Source organism: Globicephala melas, chromosome 8, assembly GCF_963455315.2.
Source record: "Globicephala melas chromosome 8, mGloMel1.2, whole genome shotgun sequence".
Taxonomy (NCBI): Eukaryota; Metazoa; Chordata; class Mammalia; order Artiodactyla; family Delphinidae; genus Globicephala; species Globicephala melas.
This window is the reverse complement of record NC_083321.1, coordinates 65,100,055-65,124,536: the sequence shown is the minus strand read 5'-3', so window position 1 is coordinate 65,124,536 and position 24,482 is coordinate 65,100,055. Positions and strand designations below refer to the sequence as shown.

The 24,482-nt window shown below is 37.8% G+C and overlaps 1 protein-coding gene across 1 annotated transcript in view; it reads right to left on the bottom strand.

Annotated features, from left to right (window-relative positions):
- TYR (tyrosinase) overlaps positions 1-20,589 on the bottom strand; it is a 110,396-nt gene extending 89,807 nt beyond the window's left edge. The window contains exons 1-2 of the mRNA XM_030835852.2: positions 19,771-20,589; positions 4,167-4,383 (exon numbers count right to left, since the gene is read on the bottom strand). Coding sequence (XP_030691712.1) covers positions 4,167-4,383; positions 19,771-20,589 — 1,036 coding nt within the window. The remainder of the gene's footprint in view (positions 1-4,166; positions 4,384-19,770) is intronic.
- Between the last annotated feature and the right edge of the window lie 3,893 nt (positions 20,590-24,482).

Below are 24,482 nucleotides of genomic sequence, written 5' to 3'. Positions count from 1 at the left end.
AAATTAGAGTCGTTCCTTGTTCCTGCACCTTCTTCTATTTTAGGTATCAGGAGCTGCCTTTGCTCTTGACTCCTTGCTTCTGGGAATTCACTCTGAAAAGCAGTACTTTTACCTTCAGAAATGCTCCCTCCCTGGGTCTGTCTCAAGAAAGTTCCTCTTCTGTCTTTCCTCCTCCCTGTATTTTTCTCTGCACCTAGCACATCATGATTTATTTTCTCAGGATGCAGTCTATACTTAGTTTGTAAGCTAATTGTCAGAAAAATTAATGACTGATAACTGAGTTGTCAAAAACTAATTCCAGTTTAACATAATAATAGCTGCCATTTTTTGAAGAAATGTTATACGTTCCTTACATATATTATATTATTTAATCCTTACATGAGCCCTCTAAGTTATTATTCTTATCTACATTTTCCAGATGATGAAATTAAGGCCCTGAGAGTTAAATAGCTTACTGAAGGTAACAGATCTAGGAAGTGGTAAAGTCTAGATCAAATCCCAGTCAGTCTGATTGCCTTTAACCACTTCCCTAAACTGCCAGCCCACCCCATTCCCCAATACCCACAGCAGTACAATTTTTGCATTATCATTATTGTAAAGTGTGAAATACGGGACACCATGGGTAGTCAGAGATTTGCACATGAGAAGATTCTTCTTTGAATCGAATAGCCCATACTCCACAGGGACCACCTAATCAGAAGACTACCTTTTATAATGCATACTAATTCTTCTTTGCTTTATGTGTCTCTTTCACACAATTCATAAATCACACATTTTCAATCTTTACTTCAGCATTTAAATCCAAGAGGAAAGCTGAGGTTACATAAATAACTTCCGTAGACAAAAATGCAACAGTTCCTCCATCCCAGGACTGGCTGTGGGAATTTGTTGTATGGGAAATACATCAAATATTTCTCATGAGACCCAAAAGAAAAAAGGGCAACGATAACTGTGAGGTTCAATCAAAACTAACAATTCAATTCCACCTGCATTTATTGAGAGAAGAGAGTGCAGTGTTTGCCAGTGGTTTTGGGCAGTGTAGGTACAAGGTGAGTCTAGAATATTTTGTTGTACCAGAAAAAAAGAAAGAGCTAAAAAATGATAGGGTCATGAAACAGAGACATAAGAATTGGCTTGAAGGTGTGCCCAATGGTGAAATCTGGGACCATTTTTGTACAGTGGGGAATCTGGTCCACACGTAAAACAGGTGATCAAATTAGCATCACCAAAGTGACACAGAGGGTCATCGTGTGCCTTCCGATGTTAAATGCTCTTAGAAAGACACGAAACCTCTTCTGTAAAATTCTGGCTAAGAATACATTACCTGGATCCATTCTACTAAAAATTCTATTAAGAACAGGAGCATTCTGTTAAAAATGGGAGGAATGTATTCTCCAAAAATGTGAATCTCGTCAGAAAAAAAAAAGGCTGTGGAAATATTTCACATTAAAAGAAGGCTAAGGAGAAATGGCAACTAAATGCCATCTGACCCTAGACTGGACTCTTTTACAGAGAAGAAAATGCTGTAAAGGATATTATTAGTGTATTGAAAAAAATGCAATATAAACAGTAAATTAGATTAAAGCATTACACCTATATAGAATTTACTGAAGTTGATAACTGTTCTGTGGTTATGTAAAAGAATATTTTTGTTCTTGGGAAAAACACACTGAAATATCCAAGGGTAAAGGGTTCTGATCTATGCAATTTACCCTCAGATGGTTCAGAATGAGAGAGAGAGAAAGAAAAAAACTAGTGTAAATGGTAAGTGAATCTCGGTAGAAGGTATATGTGTGGTTTTGTACAGTTTTTATTGTTGTAATTTTTCTGTAAGCTTAAAATTATTTCTAAAGAAGAGAGTAAATAAATGTGTCCCTGATCAGGAAAAACTCTTGTTGGTGGCTCAGATCAATGTTTTCTAACATTTTGCTACCAGTAAATAGGTTTCATACAACAGGTATAGACAAACTAAGTGATGGGTTAGGTGCAACTGGAAGAGCCCTAGATATTATTTATGTTTTCATTTATCAAACACATATTGAACACCTATTATGTGCCAGATAATGTGCTATAATGTCTTTTCTCTCTTTCTCAAGAAAGCATACTAGACTATGAGTAAATAAGAATAGCTTATTGGAAAAAAAATAATTCACAGATATAACTTATTAGTATTCACAAATTATTGACAATAAATGTGATGTCCTCTACTGACTCTGCGCATTAGAAACTCATTTGAAAGCCACTGGCTGAGTTGACATGGCTCAAGCCAGTTTTCTTTCACTTGAGGCCCAGAGAAGTGAGGCTCCCCTACCTTCTTTCTGTGATCAGCCCATGTTCCTTAATAACAAAGTTTATGCTTTCTCACTGTTAGAAAATCTGCCTGAATAACCTGTAACGTACTATATATGATTCCCTTAAGGATGGAGCCCCACTTTATAATGTCATTAAGTCAGCATCTGGAATCCTGCTATTAACCCCTGCACAGTCCAACAGGACGCCCAATGCACCCACGTGGTGAACACCAACTTGTCTGTGTGCCTTCGTCTTAGTCTGTAGGCTCAGAGACTCCTGGGCACCAGGCATTGCCTTCTCTTGTTATATTATTGAAGGACTAGCTTGATATTTTCAACCTTCAAGAAACGCTCAACTCACTCAGGGTCATCAGAGTACAATGGAAAGGACTCTTGGATTTTGGCACTTGCCAAATCTAGAAACAGATTTAGCTCTGCCACTTACCGAATGAGTGGTAGCCAAATTACTGATATCTCTGATCCTGTTTCCTCTCTTTAAATTAGAAATAATGATGCTATCTTCCTCAGAGGATGGTTGTAAGAATTAAGTGAGATGGTACTATACAGAATCTTTGGCACAGTGCCTTGCAGATAGAGATTACTTGGAAAACGTTAATTGCTAATATTATTTAAGGAAAATAAACACAATTTTTATTCTAATAGCTGCGCCGAGGTTCCTCTTTAGGGTGACACTCTCCTTGTTTAAATTGCTTCTGAGGTAGAGCAAGGCCCTAAGAACTTCTGGATTAGAAAAATACAAGGAAATGAAAGAGACAGAGACACTATTCTGCACAGCTGAGCAACAGAAATTAGAGGACAAAGCAACAATCACAATGACAAGAAACAAACAAAAAAAGTTAAGGAGGAAGAAATAGGAAAAGAGAAAGTTTTGTCTTCATGGTAGGGTGCCAAAGAGTTTTTAGGAGGTGGAATGTCTAGTGTTAAATTTTGAGTTATCTGCCTTGCCAGAATTGGTCCCCTATGTCTCCCCAGAACTCAGATTAAATCTGTAACTTGAGTGAATATTCCTATTTTTTGTTTGTTTGTAGGTTTGTTTCCATAACGAAAATTGAGATGGCAGAGATGGGTTTCATGACTCAGTCAGCACTGAGCAGAGAAGAATGAACAGATGCTGAAGGGAAGATGCAAGCAAAGTTGAGAGCTTTTCAGGAAAAGTAGGTAGGCCTTAGAAGAGACTATGATAAGGAATCTCTGACGAAACACAGAAATCTTGAGGGATAACGGGATGGGGCCTTAACCTTACATGGGATTTTACCCTTATTATAGTTAAAAGAACAGACTTGTCTCAAAGAGGCTAGCATTCAGAATATTCTATTTTTTCTTTTTTTCTTTTCTTTTCTTTATTTATTTTTTTACTAGCTCACCTGTTTACTGTAAAAGGATATAACTCAGGAACAGCCAGATGGAAGAGATGCAGAGGGCAAGCTGCAAGCTACAGAATATTTTAAACTAGATAAAAATACTAAAAGTTAGAAAAATATTATAGGTCCACAGTCCTATATCTATAATTCCAAAATACAAAAAGGTCAAAAAATGTATTATTTTGTTTGGCACCAATATTTTTTTAGTGGAAAACCTGACTTTATTCTCCATTAGTCTGCCTCTTGTCTCAATTTATTGACCTGGTGGGTACTTTCATACATTTTGCTGAAGAGTTATTCATGTTTCAGATTATGTGTGCCCCCCATACTCTCCTAGGGTTATTGGCCATATACGTACACATGCCACATGCCCTACTCAACTCAGAAAATTCTGAATTCTCAAACACTTCTGGACCCAGGATTTTGGATAAGAGATTATAAACATGAATTCAGAGAAAAAGAAAATTTAAATGAGTGGAAAAAAGGAGATTACCTTCCAGTGTATTTCTAAAGCTGAAGTTGGCAGCTTTATCCATGGAACCTGATTCATACTGGGTCAAACTCAGGCAAAATTCCACATCAGCAGAGGAGGGGAGCCTTGGGGTCCTGGCTTTGTCGTGATTTCCAGGATTGCGCAGTATCGGTCCCTCAGACGTCCCATTGCATAAAGTGTGACGGCTGTTGTACTCCTCCAATTGGCTGCAGATGACCTGCACAAAACGCCTTTATGTTAAAGGAGTGTTGTCTCCACCTCTAAGTCAAAGGGGGAAGGTAGGGAGGTTGAGGTTCCCGATTACCATATTTGGATTTCTAATTATCAGGAGATCAATGTTTTAAAGTAAATTATTGAAGGAAACAGCTTTCTGAGGGTTGCAGAATAACCCATGAATGTTAAAATTCAGAACAGAGTTCTAGTCTTGAATCTACCACTTGAGAAAATAAATTAAATACCATAGGTCTCCCCTGTATCGGACGGTGGGGAAGATGGCGGAAGAGTAAGACGCGAGATCACCTTCCTCCCCACAGATACATCAGAAATACATCTACACGTGCAACAACTCCTACAGAACACCTACTGAACGCTGGCAGAAGACCTCAGACCTCCCAAAAGGCAAGTAACTTCCCACGTACCTGGGTAGGGCAAAAGAAAAAAGAATAAACAGAGACAAAAGAATAGGGATGGGGCCTGCACCAGTGGAAGAGAGCTGTTAAGGAGGAAATGTTTCCACACACTAGGAAGCCCCTTCGCGGGCGGAGACCACGGGCGGCAGAGGGGGAAGCTTCGGTGCCGCGGGGGAGAGCACAGCAACAGGCGTGTGGAGGGCAAAGTGGAGATTCCCGCACAGAGGATCGGTGCGGACCAGCACTCACCAGCCCGCGGGGCTTGTCTGCTCACCCGCCGGGGCGGGCGGGGCTGGGAGCTGAGGCTCGGGTTTCGGTGGGAGTGCCAGGAGAGGATTGGGGTTGGCGGCGTAAGCACAACCTGAGGGGGTTAGTGCGCCACGTCTAGCCGGGAGGGAGTCCGGAAAAGGTCTGGAGCTGCCGAAGAGGCAAGAGACTTTTTCTTACCTCTTTGTTTCCTGGTGCGCGAGGAGATAGGATTAAGAGCGCTGCTTAAAGGAGCTCCACAGGTGGGCGCGAGCCGCGGCTAACAGCGCGGACCGCAGAGGCGGACATGAGACGCTAAGGCTGCTGCTGCCGCCACCAAGAAGCCTGTGTGCGAGCACAGGTCACTCTCCACACCTCCCCTCCCGGGAGCCTGTGCAGCCCGCCACTGCCAGGGTCCCAGGATCCAGAGACAACTTCCCTGGGAGAACGCACAGCGCGCCTCAGGCTGGTGCAACGTCATGCCGGCGTCTGCCGCCGCAGGCTCGACCGGCATTGTGCCTCTCCCTCCCCGCGGCCTGAGTGAGCCAGAGCCTCCGAATCAGTGGCTCCTTTAACCCCTTCCTGACTGAGCGAAGAACAGACGCCCTCCAGCGACCTACACGCAGAGGCGGGGCCAATTCCAAAGCTGAGCCCCGGGAGCTGGGCGAACAAAGAAGAGAAAGGGAAATCTCTCCCAGCAGCCTCAGAAGCAGCGGATTAAAGCTCCGCACTCAACTTGATGTACCCTGCATCTGTGGAATACCTGAATAGACAACGAATCATCCCAAATTGAGGAGGTGGACTTTGAGAGCAAGATTTATTATTTTTTCCCCTTTTCCTCTTTTTGTGAGTGTGTATATGTACGATTCTGTGTGAGATTTTGTCTGTATAGCTTTGCTTTCACCATTTGTCCTAGGGTTGTATCCGTCCTTTTTTTTTTTTTTTACTATTTGAAATTTTTTTTCTTAATTATTTTTTATTTTAATAACTATTTTATTTTATTTTATCCTCTTTCTTTCTTTCTACTTTTTCTCCCTTTTATTCTGAGCCGTGTGAATGAAAGGCTCTTGGTGCTCCAGCCAGGAGTCAGTGCTGTGCCTCTGAGGTGGGAGAGCCAACTTCAGGACACTGGTCCACAAGAGACCTCCCAGCTCCATGTAATATCAAACAGCGAAAATCTCCCAGGGATCTCCATCACAACACCAACACCCAGCTTCACTCAACGACCAGCAAGCTACAGTGCTGAACACCCTATGCCAAACAACTAGCAAGACAGGAACACAACCCCACCCATTAGCAGAGAGGCTGCCTAAAATCATAATAAGTCCACAGACATCCCAAAACACACCACCAGACGTGGACCTGCCCACCAGAAAGACATGATCCAGCCTCACCCACTAGAACACAGGCACTAGTCCCCTCCACCATGAAGCCTACAAAACCCACTGAACCAACTTTAGCCACTGGGGACACACACCAAAAACAACGGGAACTACGAACCTGCAGCCTGTAAAAAGGAGACACCAAACACAGTAAGATAAGCAAAATGAGAAGACAGAAAAACACAGAGCAGATGAAGGAGCAAGATAAAAACCCACCAGACCTAACAAATGAAGAGGAAATAGGCAGTCTACCTGAAAAAAACTTCAGAATAATGATAGTAAAGATGATCCAAGATCTTGGAAATAGAATAGACAAAATGCAAGAAACATTTAACAAGGACCTAGAAGAACTAAAGAGGAAACAAGCAACGATGGACAACACAATAAATGAAATTAAAAATACTCTAGATGGGATCAACAGCAAAATAACTGAGGCAGAAGAACGGATAAGTGACCTGGAAGATAAAATAGTGGAAATAACTACTGCAGAGCAGAATAAAGAAAAAGAGTGAAAAGAACTGAGGACAGTCTCAGAGACCTCTGGGACAACATTAAATGTACCAACATTCGAATCATAGAGGTTCCAGAAGAAGAAGAGAAAAAGAAAGGGACTGAAAAAAGATTTGAAGAGATTATAGTTGAAAACTTCCCTAATATGGGAAAGGAAATAGTTAATGAAGTCCAGGAAGCACAGATAGTCCCATACAGGGTAAATCCAAGGAGAAACATGCCAAGACACATATTAATCAAACTGTCAAAAATTAAATACAAAGAAAACATATTAAAAGCAGCAAGGGAAAAATAACAAATAGCACACAAGGGAATCCCCATAAGGTTAACAGCTGATCTTTTAGCAGAAACTCTGCAAGCCGGAAGAGACTGGCAGGACATATTTAAAGTGATGAAGGAGAAAAACCTACAACCAGATTACTCTACCCAGCAAGGATCTCATTCAGATTTCATGGAGAAATTAAAACCTTTACAGACAAGCAAAAGCTGAGAGAGTTCAGCACCACCAAACCAGCTTTAGAACAAGTGCTAAAGGACCTTCTCTAGGCAAGAAACACAAGAGAAGGAAAAGACCTACAATAACAAACCCAAAACAATTAAGAAAATGGGAATAGGAACATACATATCAATAATTACCTTAAATGTAAATGGATTAAATGCTCCCACCAAAAGACACAGACTGGCTGAATGGATACAAAAACAAGACCCATATATATGCTATCGACAAGTGACCCACTTCAGACCTAGAGAAGCATACAGACTGAAAGTGAGGGGATAGAAAAAGATATTCCATGCAAATGGAAACCAAAAGAAAGCTGGAGTAGCAATTCTCATATCAGACAAAATAGACTTTAAAATAAAGACTATTAGAAGAGACAAAGAAAGACACTACATAATGATCAAGGGATCGATCCTAGAAGAAGATATAACAATTGTAAATATTTATGCACCCAACATAGGAGCACATCAATACATAAGGCAAATACTAACAGCCATAAAAGGGGAAATTGACAGTAACACATTCATAGTAGGAGACTTTAACACCCCACTTTCACCAATGGACAGATCATCCAAAATGAAAATAAATAAGGAAACACAACCTTTAAATGATACATTAAACAAGATGGACTTAATTGATATTTATAGGACATTCCATCCAAAAACAACAGAATACACATTTTTCTCAAGTGCTCATGGAACATTCTCCAGGATAGATCATATCTTGGGTCACAAATCAAGCCTTGGTAAATTTAAGAAAATTGAAATTGTATCAAGTATCTTTTCCAACCACAATGCTATGAGACTAGATATCAATTACAGGAAAAGCTCTGTTAAAAATACAAACACATGGAGGCTAAACAATACATGACTTAATAACGAAGTGATCACTCAAGAAATCGAATACGAAATCAAAAACTGCCTAGAAACAAATGACAATGGAGACACGACGACCCAAAACCTATGGGATGCAACAAAAGCAGTTCTAAAAGGGAAGTTTATAGCAATACAATCCTACCTTAAGAAACAGGAAACATCTCGAATAATCAACCTGACCTTGCACCTAAAGCAATTAGAGAAAGAAGTACAAAAAAACAGCAAAGTTAGCAGAAGGAAATAAATCATAAAAATGAGAAATAAATGAAAAAGAAGTGAAGGAAATGATAGCAAAGATCAATAAAACTAAAAGCTGGTTCTTTGAGAAGATGAAAATAATTGATAAACCATTAGCCTGACTCATCAAGAAAAAAAGGGAGAAGACTCAAATCAATAGAATTAGAAATGAAAAATGAGAAGTAACAACTGACACTGCAGAAATACAAAAGATCATGAGCGATTACTACAAGCAATTCTATGCCAATAAAATGGACAACCAGGAAGAAATGGACAAATTCTTCAAAATGCACAGTGTGCCAAGACTGAATCAGGAAGATATAGAAAATATGAACAGACCAATCACAAGCACTGAAATTGAAACTGTGATGAAAAATCTTCCAACAAACAAAAGCCCAGGACCAGATGGCTTCACAGGCGAATTCTATCAAACATTTAGAGAAGAGCTAACACCTATCCTTCTCAAACTCTTCCAAAATATAGCAGAGGGAGGAACACTCCCCAACTCATTCTACGAGGCCACCATCACCCTGATAACAAAACCACACAAGGATGTCACAAAGAAAGAAAACTATAGGCCAATATCACTGATGAACATAGATGCAAAAATCCTCAACAAAATACTAGGAAGCAGAATCCAACAGCACATTAAGAGGATCATACACCATGATCAAGTGGGGTTTATTCCAGGAATGCAAGGATTCTTCAATATGTGCAAATCAATCAATGTGATACCCCATATTAACAAATTGAAGGAGAAAAACCATATGGTCATCTCAATAGATGCAGAGAAAGCTTTCGACAAAATTCAACACCCATTTTTGATAAAAACCCTGCAGAAAGTAGGCATAGAGGGAACTTTCCTCAACATATTAAAGGCCGTATATGACAAACCCACAGCCAACATCGTCCTCAATGGTGAAAAACTGAAAGCATTTCCAATAAGATCAGGAACAAAACAAGGTTGCCCACTCTCAGCACTCTTATTCAACATACTTTTGGAAGTTTTAGCCACAGCAATGAGAGAAGAAAAGGAAATAAAAGGAATCCAAATCAGAAAAGAAGAAGTAAAGCTGTCACTGTTTGCAGATGACATAATACTATACATAGAGAATCCTAAAGATCCTACCAGCAAACTACTAGAGCTTATGAATGAATTTGGTAAAGTAGCAGGATACAAAATTAGTGCACAGAAATCTCTGGCATTCCTATACACTAATGATGAAAAATCTGAAAGTGAAATCAAGAAAACACTCCCGTTTACCACTGCAACAAAAAGAATAAAATATCTAGGAATAAACCTACCTAAGGAGAAAAAAGACCTGTATGCAGAAAATTATAAGACACTGATGAAAGAAATTAAAGATGATACAAATAGATGGAGAGATATACCATGTTCTTGGATAGGAAGAATCAACATTGTGAAAATGATTCTACTACCCAAAGCAATCAACAGATTCAATGCAATCCCTATCAAACTACTACCAGCATTTTTCACAGACCTAGAACAAAAAATTTCACAATTTGTATGGAAACACAAAAGACCCTGAATAGCCAGAGCAATCTTGAGAACGAAAAATGGAGCTGGAGGAATCAGGCTCCCTGACTTCAGACTCTACTGCAAAGCTACAGTAATCAAGACAGTATGGTACTGGCACAAAAACAGAAAGATAGATCAATGGAACAGGATAGAAAGCCCAGAGATAAACTCACGCACATATGGTCACCTTATCTTTGATAAAGGAGGCAGGAATGTACAATGGAGAAAGGAAAGCCTCTTCAATAAGTGGTGCTGGGAAAACTGGACAGCTACATGTAAAAGTATGAGATTAGAACACTCCCTAACACCATACACAAAAATAAGCTCAAAATGGATTAAAGACCTAAATGTAAGCCCAGAAACTATCAAACTCTTAGAGGAAAACATAGGCAGAACGCTGTATGACATAAATCACAGCAAGATCCTTTTTGACCCACCTCCTAGAGAAATGGAAATAAAAACAAAAATAAACAAATAGGACCTAATGAAACTTCAAAGCTTTTGCACAGCAAAGGAAACCATAAACAAGACCAAAAGACAACCCTCAGAATGGGAGAAAATATTTGCAAATGAAGCAACTGACAAAGGATTAATCTCCCAAATTACAAGCAGCTCATGCAGCTCAATAACAAAAAAACAATCCAATCCAAAAATGGGCAGAAGACCTAAACAGACATTTCTCCAAAGAAGATATACAGAATGCCAACAAACACATGAAAGAATGCTCAACATCATTAATCATTAGAGAAATGCAAATCAAAACTACAATGAGATATCATCTCACACCAGTCAGAATGGCCATCATCAAAAAATCTAGAAACAATAAATGCTGGAGAGGGTGTGGAGTAAGGGAACCCTCTTGCACTGCTGGTGAGAATGTGAATTGGTACAGCCACTATGGAGAACAGTATGGAGGTTCCTTAAAAAACTACAAATAGAACTACCATATGACCCAGCAATCCCACTACTGGGCATATACCCTGAGAAAACCATAATTCAAAAAGAGTCATGTACCAAATTGTTCATTGCAGCTCTATTTACAATAGCCAGGACATGGAAACAACCTAAGTGTCTATCATCGGATGAATGGATAAAGAAGATGTGGAACGTATATACAATGTAATATTACTCAGCCATAAAAAGAAACAAAATTGAGTTATTTGTAGTGAGGTGGATGGACCTAGAGTCTGTCATACAGAATGAAGTAAGTCAGAAAGAGAAAGAGAAATACCGTATGCTAACACATATATATGGAGTCTAAGAAAAAAAAATGTCATGAAGAACCTAGGAGTAACACAGGAATAAAGACACAGACCTACTAGAGAATGACTTGAGGATATGGGGAGGGGGAAGGGTAAGCTTTGACAAAGTGAGGGAGTGGCATGGACATATATACACTACCAAACATAAAATAGATAGCTAGTGGGAAGCTGCCGCATAGCACAGGGAGGTCAATTCGGTGGTTTCTGACCACCTGGAGGGGTGGGATAAGGAGGGTGGGAGGGAGGGAGACGCAAGAGGGAAGAGATATGGGAACATATGTATATGTATATCTGATTCACTTTGTTGTAAAGCAGAAACTAACACACAATTGTAAAGCAATTATACTCCAATAAAGATGTTAAAAAATAATACCATAGGTCTCATCTAGCAAATGGGGATAATAATAACTACTTCATATAATTGTTGTCAAATATTTATTTGGTGGGAAAATTAATTTGACAATCATCTGTTAAATATCCATTGTGTGACTTTCATATGCCCTTGAAGCTAGCCATGGCCCAGAGTTTAGGTCTGTACACTCTTCTTTTATTTCTTTCTGTATCTTCTTTTTCATCTCTGATGACCAGTTTCATAGCTTACAAGCCACTATATAAGAACTTCCTAATTCCTATCTGAAGTTCAAAAGACTCCTCTGAACTCTAACCCTGTATATCCATCTCCAACTTCGTATTTCAGTGTTATCTCAGGCATCTCAAATGGAACACTTAAAAATCAAAAATTTGTTCCTTTGTAATAGACTATAAGGGAGAAGAATCTGAATAAAAAAAGATATATAGGTATGTAAAACTGAATCACTTTGCTGTACACCTGAAACTAACACAACCTTGTAAATCAACTATACTTTAATTTAAAAAATTAAATTAAAAAAGAATTTTTAAAATAAAAAAACCTTAAAATAAAAAGATTAAAAAAATATTGTTCCTCTCCCTCTATTTCCTTTCACATCAACTATCCTTCAGCTTAAACCAGAAGCTCATGAATCTTCATTTTTAAGCCAGAGACTGTTATCATTTGTATTTTGTTCCCCTTTATCCTTCAGATTAAAACCATCAGCCAATCTTGTCAATTCTGCCTCCAGAATGCATCTTGAATCTTTATTTGTTTACAAATTCTGTGAGCCAACTGCTGAAGTCAGACTGGCTACTCTTCTCTGGGCATCACTCATGCTTCTCCTTCCCACATCTTTGTTCTTGCCTGAGCGTGTTCACTCCTTGCCATTTATCTGATATTCTACCTAATCTTCGCGGCCAAACCAATATTTTGAAAAAAACAGTGTCAACTCTGACTTAAAAAGTAAATCAAAAGGGTCCAACTCTAACATCTGAAGAAATTTTAGAAATCCTTCACCAAATTATTTTGCTTACAGTTTCACTTATATGTAGGCAGAAGACTGAACTTTGATAAAATTATGTGACTAAATAAGTCAAAAGGAGCTCTTTCAATGAATATAAAAATCCTAAGTGATTTTAAAAAACATCATAATTTAACTGGCAGAGTTTTTCTTAGTGGTTTATAAGTTAATTCTTCATCTTAAAATCATTGATGCCTTAGGTTCCATGATGTCAGTTAAGCAGGTAGCAAGATATCAGCCTTAAACAAAAGCATAAAACGCAGGAGAGTCCACACTGCCATCAGTGAGACTGTTCGCATTGGGCACTTAGTCTGTAGGAGGCCTGTGCCCACTGAGTAGATAACGTGGTTGTTTGTCAAACTCAAACTTGACTCACTTTAATCTCCCTTGATAAACAGTCAGTATCACTTCCTTTAAAAAAAAAAAAAGTAATCTCCATAGGATAACTTTCTTTTTTTTGTTACTGTTTATTCCCAGAATCTATAATAGAGGCTCTATAACAATTTGATGGGAAAATAAACAAGTCAATGGATGAACCAGTGAATCTTCAACTACCAACATGTGTTGCACATCGTTTTTAGCTAGTCCTTCCTGTTACTGGTACCAACATTTGCCCTAGAAGATATTTCCAAAAATATATCGTTTGTATTAAATATATACTGAGGCCCCACTCTCAATAGGGAAGGCATCTCTGTGTACATTTTTTTAAATTCACAAATGACCTTGTAGGTTTATATGATTTTATCCCTATTTTAATGATGAGGAAACTGAGTGTGGAAGAGTATAAAAGGCTAGTAGGACCTAAAACCCTGTATTATGATTAATAATTTTATGGGCAACAGGCAAGGCACATGGAACAATATTTTAAAAGTGAAGTCTTCTTGGTCAGCTGCTTGCATCACAGTTAGGAATAATCAAAACAATCCTATCAGTCTCTGGCTCCAGTGAGTTGGCAATCTATAAGAATGTAAAAGCAAATTAACTCACCATCAGATAGAACTGAATGAGCCTTGCCCCCCCGGGAATGGCTGCTACTGTGTTATACAACAGACACTTAGAGAAGCTTTTAATTTCTGGTCATTAAGATATCATTTATGAATTGAAGGGTTGTGTGTTGGGAAAGAATTAGTTTCCAAATTCATGTAGGTGTGGGCTTCAACTCTGGCTCAGCTACTTACTAGCAATGGGGCAATGAGTATGTTATTTAGGCTTGCTGAGTCTCAATTTCTTCAACTGTAATATGAAATAATAAATATTACATATTAATGTATAATTTATTATATTTATTATATTAATAAAATAATAAAATGCAGTTTCTGGCTCAACAGATGTCAGTTTCTAGTTTTCTTCATACTTCATGACATTCCTCAATCCTTTTATCCATGCATAATTGAGAACTTGAATTGTTGGGTGACTTGTCTAAGGTCATATGATGTTCAGAGCCAGGACTAGAACATTAATCCACAGTCCTCCTGATTCCAAAGCTATATCCAGTAGATTTATGACTGCCTGTAAATGGCTTAGGGATGGATGGTTGAATAAAGCTAACTTAACTTTTGCATTGAGTGTAATATATTGGATTCCTTTAAAATGTCGATTAACTAGACATCACAGTGGGTATATAGATGAAATCATTTTCATTCCTGTTTGAATAATAAACCATATCAGGATATTTTCAAAAGATCCTACTGCCTAAAAGACTCTTACAGCAGACTCAGTTAAATTAGAGAGGTTTGAATGAAACTATTTTTGCTGAAATGCCAACAGCCAAGTGGCTAAATGTTCAGATGACAATGTATTAGTAACAAGGAAGAAATCTACCCCATTTCCAGAAATAATTTGAAAAACTTAATCTCAAATTATTGTTTTTATATTTGATACAGAAGGAGAGGCAGGGTAGAAGAAAGTGTTATCACTATGGTTACCATCATGCAGATTGCAGTCAGACATGCTTTCCAAATTGAGCAAATTACTTAAGCTCTCTGAATATCAAGGTTTTTCATCTGTAAATGGGGACTATAACAACTTTTTACAAAGGATCAAATAATTTTACCTAAGTAAAGCATTTAGTATATAGTGCCAAGTAATGGCAACTATTGTATTATTATTGAATACAAGACCGTTGGGCAGGCTACCAAATTGTTAACCCTGACTCTGTAACACTGGATGAATAGTCATTATTATAATAACTATCATCAATATATCATATAAAGATACATTATGATAATTTTGGTATATGGAACTCAAAGAATATGTCAGATACTAAACTAGTCATTTTACATTAACAGATTTCATTGAATCCCTTTACTATAATGCTTTAAGATATGTTATTCTAATTTTAAAGAAAAAACGGTCTCAGAATAATTAAGTAACTTGTCCAGGATTTTGTAGCTAAGTAAGTTACAAAAGTCATGTTTTTATGACTCAAAAGACTATACCCTTTCCACTGCATTATTCTACTTTCCATTCCATTTAGTATTTTCATCAACACAGAAAACACACATATATGATAATTGCACCCCATTTTTTTCTGTTGAGAAAAAAAAACAAAGGTCAAAGATTCCAAATAACTTGTCCAATAACATCTGGTAACTAGCAGAGGTAGAATCTGGTAAGTGGCAGAGGTCCTCTGATGAGGAATTTGTTCTTTTTCTGTTTCAACACAGGTGACTTATATGATTTTGGAGAAATAGATCAAGCTGTCCCAAGTCAAATGAAAAAAGGGAGATATAGAAAGAAGAAACAGATGTATTAATGGAGAAAGTGAACTTAGTGTTCTCTTAAACATAAAGAAATAGCGACAAACAACCAGTTATTAAAAGCTTTAGGAGCAAAAATTCTATCATGACATTAGAGGTTTATCTAAATAAAAATGTAAACCCTATGACATTCCACAGAATCTTTTTCATAAAGAAAAAAGAGAAGCTGTTAATTCACTGAGCTGTTGCCATGGTTACCTAAACCCATGACTCGCTGCTGAAAAGTAACTTTTTTTTCTTCCTACTGTTTGCGTCCATGTGATATGCTTTTCACCTGATGAGCGAATTCCCTGGTCACACTTCACTCATGCCCATCATCTTGGAAAAATTTTTCTCTTTATTTTGATCCATCATGACAGCTACCCTTTCCTTCTTACGGCTAGCTTATCTGCTGCTTGCATAACATTGGATCTAACTGTGTTGAGCGTAGGTATTTGTACTTTAATGTTCACCCCCCACCTCCAAAAATAATGGACTGCTTTAACTGACGACAAACATGCTTCTAGTTTAAAAGCTCTTGGCATTAAACAAACCAAAAAATAAAGGTACAAATATACCAAAAAAGCATGTGAATTCTGAATATAGGCTTTCTATGAAAACTAACATTAAGTACATCATTTTTAATATATTATTTTATTGAATAAAGAACCTTATCAGTAAATATTATTAATCTCACTTAAGTAACATTCGGGTTGTAACTTGCCTGATCTTCTCTATGTGTGCTTTCATTTTTTGCACACACACACACACACACACACATAAGCCTAGAGAGAGCTACACAAAATGCTTTATTCCAGACAATAAGTTACTGCTTATTTTGGTATAATTGTGTCCTTGGCCTTGGGGATCCAGTGCTATAAATTATGGCTTAATGTTCTAGAAATCTAGCTATGTCTATGCAGAGTTTAATTTTTTATGTGTGTTAATACTGGAGCTAACATTTCTATGATTTTCAATTTTGTTCAATTCAACATATATTGATAAAGCCCATTCATGTATATATTATGTTCCTGATTCTGTGGACATAAAGATAAATTAGAAATGCTTTCTACATTGGAGCAGATGGCAGTCTGTTAGACAAAGATAGGCTTGAAAACAATTACATGTATTGAAGAATTATAGGTACTATGATACAAATCTGTACAAAGTATAATGATAGTGCAAAAGGGTGAAGGTCAATTCTTCCTGAGTAAGGGATGTGGATAAATAAATGTCTAATAGAATAATTTCACTCTAACATGAATGAAAAGGACTACATCAGAATATCTGCCCCAGCTGTCTGTGCAACTGAATATTAAGGGAGTTAAAGTGACTACAAGTCAGAATTTACATCCATAAATTAGTGGCTTGTTTTATCCCTTCCAAGCCTAAATGGCTCCTTAAAAATAGGAAACAACATGGTTAACTTGAAATAGCATTGGAGTCAAAGGCACTGGGTTTTAGACCTCAGCTGTGTGACCTTAGACAAATCATCCTAGCTTTCGGGGTCTCACTATCTTCTTTTACAAAATGCAGGCAGTACACTACACACCACTGAAGGTCTCTTAGCTCAGAGTTAATAAATCCTATGAGTTAATAAATCTAAAAACTCTATTTTTGTGTGTGTCAAATAAAAGATATCTGAAACCAAGAAAAAGCAGGAGGCTTTGTACCAAAGGGGCTGAGTCTAACTAATTAAGAAGATATTAATGAACTCACCAAGTCTGGAAGATATTTGGTCTCATCATCTCGCATAAAACAGTCTAGTTCTTGATTTGAGTGTTCAATTCAGGCAAAAGCATTTAAACTAGTGGTGTGTTTATTATAGAACCTGAGTTTGTAAAGTGAAAGAGATACCAAAACAATTTCCATGTTAATTAAATCAGTGATTCTTAGTGCTGGCTGTGCATTAGAATTCCAGTAGAAGTTTTTAAAAATACAGATGCTTGGACTTCACAGTGGACCCCCTGACTATGATTTTCTGGCAGAAGGTAGATGGGTGGAGCACATGCAATTTTTTAAGCTCCTAAGTGATTTAGAAGATACTGAGAACTGATGAATTAAGTCAATATAAATAACTGATCTTCATTTTTAAAGGACTATAACCAGAGATGCTCTGCAAAGGAATGGAAACAGCCAACTAGAATTGGGTTTGACTGTCACCTCACACAAGGACACCACTCATGGTAGGTGAACCTAAATGTTCACTCATTTCACCTTCCTTATTTAAATTGTCGTTTGCTCATTTTTCTTCAACGGTCTTTGTCCTCTGTATTTCCTAATCTTATTTTTAACACCAGTTACTACACAGTAGTTTAATCATAGAACAATATCGAATCTAATGTAACAATTTCAACTTAGTGTTTACCTACTAGACCCAAAAAGTTTTATTTAGCAGTAAAACTGGACACAGTTGTAAAGGAGAAAGAAACAGAAAAAAATTTCCACTCAATAATCAATAAATGAATAGAAAAAATTAGAAACATAATTTAGGTACTTCCAAGAAGCCTACATCTAATGTAATTAATATCAATTAGTATTTGCCTATTAAGCTTTAGTGTGGATGTTGTAACTTTTTGGTAATTTAGATAATCCTCCAGTTTTTCTGGGTCAAGAGAAGCAGTTAAGGAAAGCACTATAACTGACTGAAAATCCCGCATCCAAGCTTAACCGTATTTTAAGCAGTAACGGAGGATGTGAGAGTTAGATGAAAGTTTTGCACTTTATAGATTAAGGTAGGAGGTCTGAAGGCTTATTGAAATAGATTTTTTTTTTTTTGAAGCACAATTTTTCCAGCCTTTCCTGCACAAATTCACTCCTTTCTCTTGGTAAATAGCTGACATTAGTGACACAAGACATTACAGTGGTCATTTTCAGTGAGCTTCAATAGGCTCCATTTGGAAGGTGTGTGAACTTAGTGCAGGGGGGCAGGTGGGAAGCCATCCACATTTCAAGATTGCAGAGCGCCGGGTGAGAATGCAAGATTCTTCCCATCTCATTTAAATATTGGGGTTTAGTTCCATAAAGCACTGCTAGTCAAAAGTGCTGTATTAGAAATGTTTGGAATACAGGCAGAAAAACATTCCTTCTACCTATGGTTTTAAAATGATAAATAATTAAAAGCATATTTCTTTGGCTGCCTTTTGCTCCTAATCCAGAGTGAAAAAAATCAGAATAGGAGAAACAGAAATTAAACTTCAAAATAACAATCCCTTATCTTGTGCCTCAAAAGTTTGCACATATTTTGGAAAAAATTATAATTTCTTCTGGATCTTATTGAAAAAAGTGAGGTAGGATGGCCAGATCCTTTCAACATCATAGCAGACATGTCCTTGGAAATACTGGGTTGGCCAAAAAGTTTGTTCAGGTTGTTCCATAAGATGTTTCAGAAAAACCCGAATGAACTTTTTGACCAACCCAATATTATAGGGTTGTCATGCAGCCAGGCTATCTGAGAACAAATCTTGTCTCTGCTATTTACTAGTTCTGTGATCTTGTACAAGTTACAAGATCTAATATCTTTATATTAGATATCTTTATATCTAATATAAATATCTTTATACCTCAGGTTGGTCTTTTTAAATCTTTGAGATGGGGAATGATTAGTAAGGATATTAAATGAATTAAGGCACATAAACACAACAGGGGCTGATACATGCTAATTGATCGATGAATATTAGCTATTTTCATTATTTACCTGTTTGAGCCTCAGGGTCTTCATATATTTTTTTAAAAGAAAATTTAATCTAAGTAATATTCCCCAAATTTTGCTGATGATGGTAATCACCATAGACATTTAGTAAATGAGGTCTTCCCAGGAACCTCCTTTGAAGATTCTTATCAATGGGATTCCTGGGATAAAGATAGGAATTTGTATTTTTAATTTGTGCAATGTATAAATTTTATGGTGAATAAAATTTCAGAAACATTGACCTAAATCATTTATTTACCTAATCATCTAAGTATTCGTTCATCAGTTGGTTCAACAGATAGTTCATGAGCTCTTACCATTTGCCAGGCACCATCCCAGGTGCTAGGAGATACAGTAATGAACCAAGTACTTTTTATTCATTAGATTTTAGGAACCAAGTAGAGGATATTAGACAAATAACCACAAAAATCTCTTCGGAACTCTAATTGTGAAGTGTGCTATAAAGGGAAAATACAAGGTATGTTGAGAGCTCTTGACAGGGAAAATTTTCTAGGCTTGGCAGGAGACAGAGAGATGGGAAAGGTGTTTATGAAGACCTTCCAGAAGAAGTGATTGCTACGGTTCTTTTATGCTCTGCTATTGTATGTCAAGCACATCTTACCTGCCAAGAGGAGAAGAAGGATGCTGGGCTGAGTAGATTAGGGTTTGCAGGGTTGCGCCCTCCCATGTACTCATCTGTGCAAATGTCACAATTTTCTGCATCTCGCCAATCCCAGTACGGGATAGTGAAGTTCTCATCCCCTGTCAGCTTCTGGATTTCTTTTTCCCACAGCAGCAAGAAGAGTCGATGCCAAGGCAGGAAACCTGGTGCTTCATGAGCAAAATCAATGTCTCTCCAGATTTCAGAGCCCCCAAGTAGTGCGTCCCTTGACACATAATAATGCATCCAGACAAAGAGGTCATAAACGTTGATGTCATTAAACAGAGGCGTTGATCCGTTATTCATTTGGCCATAGGTGCCTGTGGGGATGACATAGTCTGCGCTGGTAGTATGTTTCGCTAAAGTGAGGTAGGCAAGAAATTTGTTCTTCTCTGGGACACTCAAATCAAAGATGTTTCTTCTCACCAAAAGTCGCCTCTCTGTGCAGGTGGGTCCCCAAAAGCCAAACTTACAATTTCCACAATTGAATCCCATGAAGTTGCCAAAGCACTGGCAGGTCCGATTATAAAAGACGGAGGGCCAAGACTCCCGGTCGTCCACCCCTGCGAAGGGGAACTGAGGTCCAAGTGGTGCCTTGGACAGAATGATGTCTTGGCAGGAACCCCGGCCTGAAAGCTGTCCACAGGGACTCCCGTCACCCTCCCATGGTGGGCAGCATTCCTTCTCCATCAGGTTCTTAGAGGAGGTGCAGGCTCGAGGGAAATGGCCAGCAGAGGTCTGGAAAGTCCACAGCAGGCAGTACAAAGCAGCCAGGAGCATTCTTCCTCTAGTTCTCACAAGGTCTGCCTGAGCTGGTTAACTGAGCCACACACTTCTCTTTCCAGCTAACCCTTCAGTGACTATCACATGATTTGGCTAAGACCTATATAATACCACTCCCACCTCCAGCATCAAACACTCTCAGTCTTTATCTTAAGCTTTCATCTTCTGAAAACCACATGACTAACTTTTCCTTGGAGTTGGCATGTATCCCACCAGTGGGATAGGCCTACGTTAAAGTGAGAAACACTATTCACCATTAATAGTTTAATACTTATGGTTAGAATAATAATAATACCACCTGATCTAAATTAACCCAGTTAATTGACTATAAAATTAGTGATGATTTAAATTTGCAAATGAGAAGCCATGTCAGGAATAGAGCTTCTTTTATTAAGAAAAGTCAGGCAGTGTTAGAGATTTTGGGTGCAAGATGGTTTCTCAAAGACCATAAATAGGCCATAGCATTGGTAGAATTCGTCTTTGCAGAAAGAGACACTTTTCAGAGCCTAGAGATTATTTCTTATATCTGAAGGTTATTTATTTATTTTATTTATGTATTTTTTTTGCGGTACGCGGGCCTCTCATTGTTATGGCCTCTCCCGTTGCTGAGCACAGGCTCCGGACGCGCAGGCTCAGCGGCCATGGCTCACGGTCCCAGCCGCTCCGCGGCATGTGGGATCCTCCCAGCCCGGGGCATGAACCCGTGTCCCCTGCATCGGCAGGCGGACTCTTAACCACTGCGCCACCAGGGAAGCCCTGAAGGTTATTTATTTTATACAAAGTATCAGAAGAAAAATTTTTTTCTGATACACTTCCTGATCATCTTGATGCTAGCTGCTTGCTTGCTGTCTAATCACTCATTTTCTGACTATTATTAATGAGAGGTCACTTTGATAGCTGGGTCATCTGCTTTATTTTGGAAACTTTTACTAGTGAATATTCCAAAGGAAACTCTTTTGTTTTAATTGAAGTATAGTTGATTGTCAATATTATATTAGTTTCAGGTGTACAACATATTGATTCAATATTTTTATACTCCATGTAAAGTTATTATAAAATATTGGCTATATTACCTGTGCTGTACAATATATATTTCTGGTTTATTTATTTTATATATAGTAGTTTGTATTTTTCTTATTTTAATGCTATAACGATCTTGTTTACCCCATAAGTTCTGGAAATCAGGAATTCATTTGAAATTTTGTTTGCAATATGGTCTTGCAAAGGAGTTCTCAATGTAGTGAGTGAGTGAATAAGGACTGATATATTTATTCAACAAATATTTATTGATCATGCAAATTTTTTCAAGATTTTTTTCTCTGTGTGTACAGTGAGCTAGATAAATTGAAATGCATGGATAAAAATATTATTTTACCACTACAGTAGTTTTCAAATGAGTAGTATAGAAAATAAGAACATCAGACTTTTAATGGAGGGACATATTTGTGAACTGAGGATACTGGAAAGGATTGCACAGTTTTGGATAATGGTATGCAAATTTTATTATGGGAGTACTCCTTGAGCCAAACTTCGAAGGATAGACAGAAGTTGGAAAGACAAATGAGAATGGAGACAATACTTCAGGCAGGAGAAACTGCAGAGAAGTGAGAGCTGTACTTCATCTGCTGAGTTGGAGAATTGGCTTCAGATATGCCCCCATGCTATAGGGAATTAAACCTGGACCCAATCCATGGAGGGGCTTAAAAATCAAGTGTTTTGTACTGAGGTGAGTTGAAGAGTTACAGGATGAGAGTAGTCAAGTCAAAGCTGCCCCTGTGAGACTTCCTTCCTTATCCTGCTCCATACTTAAAGCTGGTGGTCCCTTGAACTTGAGGAACAAGTGAGAGAAAGTGAAAGCTCTGAGGAAAGCATCAGTGTCTGCAGTCTTAGCTGTAGGGATCCAGGGAAGGTCATCACTACATGTGATGCTGGAATGTCAGCCTTTCTGCTCTCTACCCATTCTGCTGGAATTTTTCTCATGATTTAGAAGAAACATCAAGTCTCCACCCTACAACTCTCTTGAGACTCAAAGCAGCCTTTTTAAGTAGAAGGAGCAGTGTGTGTGAGAAGAAGAAGAGAAGAGAAGTTTCCATGGAAATGCCGCCTCTGGCTGGGATCAGGAAGTCATCACATGATCTCCACAAGGAGGCTTAATCTTTTTTCTTCCTTCTTTCAGAGCCACAGAGAGATTAACACAAGGCTTCTTGTCCCTGGGGAGTCTTAGCTCTGTGTTACTTATAACCACATGTGGCCTTTTATAATTCTGTTGCATCTACTTGAAGACAGAATTTAACTTCTCATGTTCAGTTTAATTAAGAAGTTTGCTTTATATTTGCCTCCCATCAGGCTTCCCAGTGAATAACTTAGAAAGCTTCCATCACACCACTAGGCTTCTGTGTCTACTCTCCCAAGTCTCTTTTTCATAATCTTCAGAGCATGCTTAGAGGAATGGCTAATATGTACTTTGTCCTCTTAGTTTCCTTCACAAAGTTGATATCCTGACATCGACAGACCTCCTTATTACTCTCAAATATAGGACACTATCTCCTCTGGCCTATTTGTAAAACTGTCTTATTGTTAATACAAACTTCTTTAGAGAAATGTCTATTGGTACAGCCACTATGGAGAACAGCATATAGGTTGCTTAAAAAACTGAAAATAGAGCTACCGTATGATCCAGCAATTCCACTCCTGGGCATATATTTGGAGAAAACCATAATTCAAAACATACATGCACCCCAGTGTTCATTGCTGCACTATTTACAATAGCCAAGACATGGAAGCAACTTAAATGTCCATCAACAGATGAATGGATAAAGAAGATGTGGTATACACACACACACACACACACACACACACACACACACACACACACACTGGAGTATTACTCAGCCTTAAAAAGAATGAAATAATGCCTTTTGCAGCAACATGGATGGACCTAGAGATTATCATACTAAGTGAAGTAAGTCGGACAGAGACAAACATTATATGATATCAATTATATGTGGAATCTAAAAATTTAAAAAATGATACAAAGGAACTTATATACAAAACAGAAATAAACCCACAGACATAGAAAACAAACTAATGGTTATCAAAGGGGAAAGGGGGTGGAGGGATAAATTAGGAGCTTGGGATTAACATATACATACTACTATATCTAAAATAGATAAACAACAAGGACCTGCTGTATAGCACAGAGAACTATATTCAATAATTTGTAATAACCTATAGGGGAAAAGGATCTGAAAAATTATATATTATATTTTATAATAACCTATAAGGGAAAAGAATCTGAAGAATTATCTATCTATCTATATCTGAATCACTTTGCTGTACACCTGAAACTAACACAGTGTTATAAATAAACTCTATTTCAGTTAAAAAAAAAAAGCACAAACTTTAAAAATGTCAAACCGCATTTAGATTGCTTCCTCCCTGAACTCTAGATGTACATTCACTAGGTGCCTCTAGTTTTCAGAATTTGAAAGTGTCTGTCCTATCCTGGGAGATTATTGTGCGAGTTGACACCTGAGCTAATGTGAGACTCTATTAACGAGAATTAGGGCCTCTGTAAATATTCTGCAATTATTTGTGGAGCATCAATTATCAAGCATACAACGAGAGGTAGGGATGCTATGGTAAGCACAACAGAGAGGTTTCTACCCGCATGCAACATATAGCCTATTAAAATAACATCTTAATTTTAGTAATTTTAATAATATTTATAACTATGCATATTTTAAATAACTTTTTACTTGATTAAATTTACTATATATTGTTGATTCGTTAATATTGAATTCCTGGCCAACAGCACTATGGCTCACGCCTGAACAATGCTTACCTAACATGTATTTTCTTTAAGGCACATTCCTTGTGCTTAGAAACAC